Genomic DNA, 10049 nt, shown 5'->3' with positions numbered 1-10049 from the left:
AGCAAAATTAGACTTAAAAGGCATCATTATATCATGAGGCAGAAAGAGATGATTGAATCTTCCATACGGTAAAGAAATTTGAAGACTTGGTTGTTGTTTCACACCATGAGAGTTCAGCGGCGACCTTCAGATGGAGGATATAAACATCATAGCGGAGACCTTTAGACGGAGGGTAGATCGGAAATCACTGTTATGTTGATCAGCGGCGGAGACCAACCGTTACGTTGTTGTTATGCTGGTGGCGGCGGAGACTATTTCATGTTATGATTATATCCTTTTTATTTTATTTACCATGATATTAGTATGGAGTTTTCACCGCCTAGTGATGACTAATCTCAGTCAGGGAACTTGTGGGGCACAAAAGATGGGTTTCCCACTCCCAACCAAATTTTCTCCATACTTATGAGTCAGAAATTGAATCTCTGACTACATACTTAAGGGGACCAAGACCATTACCACTTAGATCAATTCATTATCGGTTATCCTTCTTAGAATACCAAAAAAATATATCCTTCTTTTTTATTGACTAAAATTACATCTTAAAAAAAAATTAGAGACAAAACGTGTGTGATAGGTCTACTTCGATATTGATTCTCTGACCGCGTCCAAATTTGTTGAGATTTGCAGGATTTTTTTTTAGTCTCTGATGTTTTTCAAATATGTTGAGATTTGCAGAATTCTTTGTATCTGGTTGACCTCTACTGTGGTGTTGACTATTTAGAGACGGATTGCAAGCTGAGACTTATCTGCCTAAGTTTTCTTTCTACTGTTGCCTCGCCAATTTTGGCTCACGAAGCTGCTTTTTGGATTCTGATTGGCCGAACACTTTTGATTCGAGTTCGGGAGTTAGAGTCTGGTGACATCTTTATGGGTCGTATTGATGTGTTCTCTTGTGATCTGAAAGCTGAGGAGTGTCCTTCAAAGAATGAGATTAGAAGTTGACCACTATTAGGTAGTGTCTGTGTTGTTACTTTCATCGGTATTCCGCTTATATACAACATTTCTTTACCGGTCTCTGTTCGTCTTGTGCGAAGACCTGATTATTAATAATTATTATTATATTCGCCGTTAAAAGAAGTTCTTTATTATCATAAAGAAAAAGAAAAGAAAAAAAAATCCTCATATGTGAAAACTAAAACAAATAAATTCAACGGAAGTATATAATAGTATTGATGGAAATGGGCAAATGGCAATTTGAGAATAGCAGGCCGGCCCGCGTAGCACAAATCAATGAAGAGAATACAGTAAGTATCCTATCCGGTAATTGCGCTAAAACGCATGCCATTTGTTCCCCACCTGTCTACATGTTATTATTATTCTCATTACTATTTTAGGGCAACAATGTTCTAATACTTTCCTTTCAAACTAAATATTTTCAGACTAACATTTTAATGTTACCAATTATATGGTTAACTAAAGGTTCTTTTAATTGGCAAAATGTAAGAACCGAATAGAACAATACAAGCAGGGCCGGTCCTGACTATTTGGAGGCCGGCTTAAATGTTAAAAATGGACCCTTAATAAAAAAAATTAAAAAAGTCCTCGTTTAAATTATAAATCACATAATATAATAGAAAAAAAATATATCATTGTTATTTGTAGCTAACAATAAAAAAAATCATATCGAGTCAAAAAAAAAATTTAATATGTTAATAATAATAGTGCAATGGAGGTGCTGATTTGTATGGAAAAGAAGCAACAACTTTTTCTTTTGAACAACGTTTTAATGTGATGGACCATTCTCACGTTTTTACTTGGGCCTTTTTTTTTTTGTTAAACAGAAAGGGTAACATTTTACTTGGCCCTTTCCTTTTTCTTTTTAACAGATATAACATTTATTGGACTTAGTACACTGTAGCATACAAAAAAACTGGAGGCCCCCAGAAAATAGAGGTTCAGCTCTGCAGCACCTCCTGCACTGGGCCTTGGCCGGCCCTGAATACAAGACAGAATAACATATGATAAAGTTTGAGGTTTATGATGTTTGGTGGATAAATTATTATTTTAGTATTTTATTAGACAACTCATGCGAATGATAAAATGTATCTTGTCTACCGATCAAAATAATCTAAGTCTTTTTGCCAAAAAAATAATTCAAAACCCGACCAAACAAAATGTAATGTACAGACAGACGGTCATGCAATTCTCCAACCCACCATTCCACCAAGTGATGTTTTCTCTCCCGACCCCCCTCATTTCTTTTCTACCCCCCAAAAATCCAATTTTGCCCCTTGCGGTTTCAAACATTTTTGCCAAAAAACTTCGGTTCGTATTCACCGAAGTCAAATATTAGACCATTTCGGTAACTGCAAACCGAACATTAGCGTTTTCGGTACACAAAAAACGAACGTCAGCTTGTTCGGTATCTGCGAACCGAAATGTTCTAGATTTCGGTACGTTGGTCGCTGGAATTAGGCCATTTTCGGTAGAAGTTTACCGAAATAATTGTTTCGGTACATGTGAACCGAAATGTCCCAGATTTCGGTAAGTGGTTACCGAAATATGTCAGCATGTCAGCTTATTTCGGTTTGTATAAACCGCAGTACCCCCCAAGGGCAAAAATGGAAATTCAGGGGGTAGAAAAGAATTGAGGGGGGTTGGGAGAGAAACCATCCCACCAAGTGTCTAAGCATATATTTCTTTTGGACCTAAGTACCAGTTGTTTTTCCTGATTTTATTCCAAGAGGCCAACCAGATTGAATGCAAATCTATCATTACATTTAGGTCTTCATTACATTTAGGTTTATTATTACATAGATTGAGGGGGGGAAATAGTTTAATAAATGTAACAATTTTACGAAATTATCGTTAATCATTAGAGCATTTGCAAAATCATAATTGATCAGCTGAAAGTAGAATTAGATGACTCCGACGGTGAGGCTTGAGATGGTTATGGTGGATATAGATTTCTGGTATACGGTGAGGAAGGTACTTGCAAACATGTTAGCAAATCAACGCTCAAGTTAGTCTGTTCTAGATAGTACGCCTTTCTAAGTCAAGTAATGGTGGTTTCACATGTAGTAATATATGGGTCGATCTTTGAAGAAGATTCACCGGTTGGTGGAGCTGGAGTATATATAAGAAGTGAAAGTTTCGGATCTTAAGGCAAATCAAGGCGACGATACTTTAGCAAATATAGGTTGCTCTCTAGATTACATTTAGATATTTTGATTATAAACATTTATTTAGATGTCATTTTATTTTTTTTAAAAAAAATAATTCTTAACAAAGCCAAAATCTCAAAAATACATTAATCATCATTTAAACAATGGCAATATCACAATAAATAAAGTCACATATAGAGCATATGACACTTTACTAAAATAATCCAACCAATACAAGTAAAAGAAAAACTTCATCTTAATCAATGATCTCTCTCTTGTTATCCATTTTTTGCTCTCTTATACAATTTTATTCCGTTAACTTTATAACTCCCCGTCACTTAATAGATGACAATTAATTAAAAATAAAAAATAAAAATAAAGGTTCAAATAAAAACCCAATTTATAGCCCAAGAGAGAAAGGAAACCCAGTTGAGCCCAACCAACTAGACCCACCAATAAAACTTCCAGCAGTAAAACCTTGGGCCTCAGAAGCACTAGTAATGACCTTAAATCCTTTCCAAGTAACCCTATTAGAAGTACCAGCACCAGCTCCAGTATTTTGATATTCCCTATAAACCAAAGTATTTAATGCAAAATTACCATTCCATTCATGCCACCCAACAGGTTGAATAACATCACTAATACTACTTTGCATAATCACTGTCCTTGAATATTCCTTCCAAGGTCTCCCAAGATAAGTAGGAAAATTGTTCTTCACACCCTCCAAATCTTTAGTAGCACCAATTCTACATTTTTGTATAACAATTCCAGTGTTTTGATTAGGATCAACTCTACCTTGCGCCGTGACCATATTTTTTTGTCCTGAATCAGGACGACGAGCATGTATGTCACAATTTTGAAACACAACGGCTGCATTGCCAAAGATGAAATCAACGGTACCAGAGATGAAACAATTGACAAAAAATTGTCTATTGTTGTGAACATAAAGTGTGTCTTGGTATGCTATGATGTCACAATTGTAGAAGGCTGATAGGTCAGCACCAACTCTTAGGGCAACTGCTTGGTGCTTTGAAGGGCCAGCTGTGTTTTGGAATGTTATGTCTCTTGCTAAAAAGTTCCCTCCAACTATGGCTGCAATTACATTTAAAGGGATGCAAGAAAAACAATGTTTTTAGTTTTGGTTTCACTTTCACATGTTTATTTTTGGAATGTGTGGAAATTGACAATACAACAAGGTAAAAAAATAAAGGGACAAAAATTTTAAAAAGCAATTATGTGGGCACACTAGTAAGTTGTAAGTGCTTGTGAATAAAGTTTGATGATGAGTTGTATTCAACTTGTTTGTCATGATTTTGATTACCATGACTATTAAGTGAATTTTGATTGTGTGCCGGCACAATTCGCACACAATAGACTAGTCGTTTAATCAATATCAGACGTTTTATATTTTAAAATTATTTTTTTAGAGTCTAAAATATTGAGTTTAAAATTTAGATTGCTTCATTTTAATTGAACAACTATAATTAAATGTAGTTGATCAAAGTTAGAGTAATAGAGATTGATAAAAGATGAGGTATGTTCATCTTCAAATTAAAATGGCTCATTCCAACAAGAAGACATTTTGAAATGTTGACATTATAACTCCTCTCTAATAAATCATATTTAATTTTTTATTAATTGACTAATTATAAGTAAGAAATCTCTTGATTGAAATGTCCCATATGTTTAATATAACGTACTACTATAAGAATAATGTTATATATTAAACTATGGTGGTTAAATGAATTCAAATATAGGTACCAAAACAGTTGAGTTGGTTAGTTTTGAGTAAATAGAACACAAATTTTGGTGGCAATTAACTTCCACATTTAAAATCTAGCATGACTCTTAAATTTGCCATCAATAAACTAAATTTTTTCTAAGGACAAGTTGAAACTTGAGAGGACATGATGATCAGATAAGTCCATAGTACAAGTGTACAACTACAGCACCAAAAGGACTTTGTGTCAATTATTGTTGACATAGACATGATTTTTTTTTGGACAGATATAAAGAAGACCTTATCTTCTAAACTATATTAATTAATTAAAGTATTAATTGAAATTAAATACTCTTTTTGTTGTTAGAAACTTCAAAGACATGCTTCTAATACTAATACCACTTTAATTAAATATAAAAAAAATAAAGACACTAAAAATTTAACATGCCTAAAAATAATTCTTTTCAAGTTTAAAATTAATTTTTTCAACAAATTAAATATGTGTAAATATATATTATTTGGTTAGTCTAAGATTTGATAAAGTGGAAAGAACCATCTACAATATAGGACAATTAGAGAAGTAAGATATGCATGTATGACATGAGATATATAAGATTTTTTTGACTAATGAGATATATAAGATTAGACTTTTGGTTTTAGTTATACTAATTAATAACTAAACAATGAGATGATATTAGTTTTGTTTTTTTTTTGGAATAATGATGATATATGTTTCTAAGATGTTTTATATGACATAAGATAATCATAGGTGGACTAAAGATTTTAATGTGAAAGGGAGGGGAACTTTAGAATTAAATGAATTAATATAGAAATGTCATGCAAGGGTGTGGCTATAATGGATAGGGAGCCATGCATGATTGAAGGAAATTAGGAACCATCATGGAATGTTCATGGGTTGAAAATTCAAACTTAATTGTGAAGACAAAAGTTGAAAGAGATTGAGAACTATAATCGAATATATAAAGCCAAATTTAATGAATATTTTGTCTTAGCTGTATTACAACCCTTTTCAGATATAACATCTTTTTTTAATAAAGGTATACTCTTTTCTACTAGCTACTCTTTTATTTATAAAAAAAAAGTAATTTTTAACAACAAAGTTATAGTTGAAGATTAAATTTGTAATATTTTTTAAAAATAAATTAACTAGTTAATTAAGAGAATATACCTCAAAAAAAATGAGAGGATAAAATAAAAACTAAAATATATTAAAACTATGAAGATTAAAAATGGATAAAGATGGTCCCGTGAGCTTAACTCGGTTAGTATGAACATTACACTATATATGCAGGAGTCAGGATTCGAACCCTGACACTCCACTTATTCACCTATAAGGTGGAATTTCTAGTCATTAGGCTACTTAACAAAAAAAATGGATAAAAACTAAACTTAATAGTGACTGATTTTTAGTGACTAAAAGACCAAATATTTGTCCTCATAAGATTAATTCAGTTTACAGAAATATTACATATATATATACAAAAGTCGGTTCAAATTTCAAACACTTCGTTTATTCACCAAGGTGAATTTTCTAATTATTAGAATATTTGAAAGAAAAAAAAAACAAATATTTGAGCAAGCAAATATCAGAACAAGAAACAACCAACAACCAACAATACATGTGCATGCTGACCCATTTGATTGAAAGAAACAGATTGTCTTATAATTATAACAATTAAAATGAATCTTTTAGTCAAAATAAAAATTATGATGAACCTAGAATTGTTGTTCAAACATCTGGGACCACATTATATCCCAAAATTATAGGTGTTAAAGTGATTATATAATACCTAACACACATAATTTTCCTCTAAATGTTTTTCTTTGTTTGCAAAAGATTTTCTCAACATGTTAATTAGTCTAACCATATTTAATCACTATTAGGTCCAGCCATGTGAAGCTATTAGCCAACTCAAGCTATTGGCTACAATTTTGCCTAAAATGGTTTCAATCATTTAAAATTTTAATATCACAAATCACAACATATGAGTCAAAATTGGTTAGCTTAACAACTTTTTCAATATCTATTTTGTGATGTCACACTCCTATTTTTGTTGTATGCTATCCCAATTTTATAGTGGGCACTTTTATTAGTTTGCACAAAATATAGGGAAAGTAGGTTTCCTGCCGTAATATTCCATAAAGTTTTTACGATTGTGGATCGTCCGATCTGTTATGTATGGTTATGATTATTTTGATGGATTTTATAGCTGATTTGATCAGATTCGTCCAATCAAGAAGCAATGGCTGAGATTGAAACTGTGTGATTTTATTACCGTAGCAAATCCGGATCCTAAATATAGTAATCTTTAAGACTTTTGGTACTTTATCTTGTGACTAATGTCTCCAAGCGAAAATTTTAAAAATTGTATATTATTCAACACAAGAAGAACTCATTTTATAAAAGTAAATAGATCACCTTTGAATGAATGGTTTTCTTTTAAATACTAATTTATAATTTAATCGTAAAAAAAATATATTTTATAATTTAGTCTATTTTATACGAATTATCTATTTATTGACAATTAGTTTATTTTGAGAACATGCACTCTGGTTTTTATTGAAACATGGTTTTTGGTATTTAGCAAGAAATTTCTAAATTAAGTCCTAGTTGTGTCATTGAAATGTGAAAACCAACAAACAAAGCATAGTCCAAGGACACCACCCCCACATGCACATGACCATTTCAGTATCCATGTAGGGACATTCCTTTAAACAATGACTCATTATCTATAATACAGGCACAGTCAAGATTAGAGATTTTATAGCAGAATTAATATGTACCGTTTGATATATAAAATAACTAAGATTAAAAATAGTGATAATCTACTGTAGTAAATCTTGATCCCACGTTATGAGTATGAAATATGTACTATATAAGTTATAAATATTTACTTTTTTAAGTTAAAAAAATAAAAGTGAAGTGAAGAAAAACTTACCAACAGTAGCTGAGTGAAAAGTGGTGCTTCCATCAACAACATTTCTACTACCAGTAATAATAGTATTACTTCTACCATCTCCCAAAAACATTATATTAGTTACTTTCTTTGGCACATCCACATTTTCTTTATACACCCCAGCTTTTATCTTAATAACAAATCTCTTACTACTCTTTAAAGGAGCAGCAGCCACAGCCTCCGATACCGTCTTAAAGTTCCCACTTCCGTCCGCTGCCACAACCACATCCGCTTTCACCGCTGCCCCTTGAAGTAGCCTCCTGTCCCCTACTGACATCCACTCCGGCCACTGCACCCCACTTTCGTCTTCCAATAATTTTCTATTGTTTTTTCCACTTCCTAACACCGTATTGGTTTGTTCAAATTCAGCTATATCTGTGTCCGTCATGTTCTTAATCATGGCTAATGCATTACTACACATGTGTTCCACGTGGACTTCTCCTGCTTCTAGAACCTTCCTTACAAGCTTATCGGCACCATCGTGTGAGAATCCATCCAAGCAAGTTACCTAGTTTGTTTAGGCGGAAAGACACGAGTGTTAGAACACCAAAAGAAAACAGATAAATAAACGCACACAATTTATCACGTATTATTCCGTTTGCAACAAAATATAAACAAAACAATATATGTATCTGGCCCAAATTCATATACTTTTGGCTCAGATACATATATTTTTGTGTTTATAGTTTTATGGACTAAAATTTAAATACTACATTTTAATCTTTTGCGCTCGAACATCTGCCCACTTATTAGTGAATATAAATTATAAATTATCCGATCAAAATGAATATAATGTATTCGACTATGCTACTAACTTTTGCCGTTTAAAAAAAAAAAATTACCTGGTTGGTAATGGCGGAGCTTATGAGCGTTTTAAGATCATTAGCATGTTGATAAAGTGTCTTTTTAGTTGGGTAAAGTACAAGATCATCCTCTGCTTCTTTGAGTTCATCTAGTGTTTCATCAATGGTTTCTAAACAATCATGAAGAGCAGTTTTCTCTCTTTTTGTGAGAGTTTTTCGCAATAGAAGTTTTTTGACGGTGAAGTAATTGTGTTCAACGGCTCTTTTTGTGATGTTAAGAGACAATGAAATTACATCTTTGTGGTTTGTGACTTTGTGAGTTATGTTTGGCTCAGAGGCTAAGGCTGAGAAACAGAGTTCAGGGTAGAGTGTGGTTGTGCAAGCTTTTTTGATAATGGTGTGTGAATGGTGAGAGAGTAAAAGAGAAGATGAAGAAATGTTGTTGTTTTTGGTTTTGTTGGAATTTTTTGTTGTTGATGCAACAATGGCAATAATTGAAGCTACAATGAGAAGAGTTGTGAAAAGGGAGATGAAGAGTTTTTTCTTGTTGCCGGAATTCGAGATTCCGGCAAGAGATTGTTTTATTTTGTTCATCATTTTGGTTTGTAAGGAAATGTATTGGAAGAAGAAGATGGAGAAGGAGAAAGGTGTGGTGTAGAAAGAAAGGGGAAGAACAAGTTATTTATATTGTTGGAATTAGAATAATAATTGTACTATTGTTGTTGATTAATATATTAATTAATCATATAAATAATGAATTAGTAATTTGGGTTATGAATTTTTAAGCAAGTGGTTAGAGCATCGATATTTCAATATTGTGTATAGAGAAAATTTGGTTAGGAGAAAAAAATTCACCTAGTGTATTTCACAGTTTTTCAACGAAGATTAATCATTGATATCAATTAATTAATTATAATAACTTTTTAATTGAAAATGTTTTTTTATATATAAAAAGTTTACATTTTACTGTGCAATGTGTACTATGATAAGAAAAGAAATAACATGTGAATAATGAGGATTTAGAAAAATCATAATTAAAAAAGGCTAGCTAGTTCTATCAGTGCAAGTGGTGTGAGAATGAGAGGTTTGCTTTTTCTTAAAATTAAATGGTTTATGTTTTTTCTGTCAACAAAAATAGATAATCTAACCTTGTCAAAAAAAAAAAAATAGATAATCTACTTTTGACATGATTGAATTAGATTGGATGACAATATGAAACAATTTTAGATTGTTATTGTAAATCTATTATTTATTTATTTTTAAAAGAAATTTAAAGGACTAAAAATCTAATTAAGCTTAAAAGTATAACAGTTAGTAATTAAGTTAGTATAACACATCAAGTGAGATTTAAATTTCCTGTTAGTGCAACTACAATTGAAAGTGATAGCATAAATTATTGTCGGTGACAATTGAGGGTTTGAGATTAAATAGTTAAATATATAGT

General features: G+C 31.9%; 1 protein-coding gene across 1 annotated transcript; it reads right to left on the bottom strand.

The window, feature by feature from the left end:
• Positions 1-3237: 3237 nt before the first annotated feature.
• LOC123884132 (pectinesterase-like) lies at positions 3238-9298 on the bottom strand. The gene is made up of 3 exons (XM_045933144.1): positions 8645-9298; positions 7785-8310; positions 3238-4196 (listed from the first exon to the last, which is right to left on the bottom strand). Exons 1-3 carry the CDS (start codon positions 9200-9202, stop codon positions 3505-3507), a joined length of 1776 nt encoding a protein of 591 aa, XP_045789100.1. The 5' UTR covers positions 9203-9298; the 3' UTR covers positions 3238-3504.
• Positions 9299-10049: the final 751 nt, after the last annotated feature.

Source organism: Trifolium pratense, linkage group LG5 (assembly GCF_020283565.1).
Source record: "Trifolium pratense cultivar HEN17-A07 linkage group LG5, ARS_RC_1.1, whole genome shotgun sequence".
NCBI lineage: Eukaryota > Viridiplantae > Streptophyta > Magnoliopsida > Fabales > Fabaceae > Trifolium > Trifolium pratense.
Note: the sequence above shows the minus strand (reverse complement) of the source record. Positions and strands in the feature narration are given on the sequence as shown.

Bases quoted from the DNA above. Each gene is read 5' to 3' on its own strand.
- LOC123884132 (XM_045933144.1), bottom strand. From the start codon at position 9,202: ATGATGAACAAAATAAAACAATCTCTTGCCGGAATCTCGAATTCCGGC. The intron at 8,311-8,644 runs GTAATTTTTTTT...TAAACAAACTAG, and splicing joins GCTCCGCCATTACCAACCAG to GTAACTTGCTTGGATGGATT. The intron at 4,197-7,784 runs GTAAGTTTTTCT...ATGTAATTGCAG, and splicing joins TTTTCACTCAGCTACTGTTG to CCATAGTTGGAGGGAACTTT.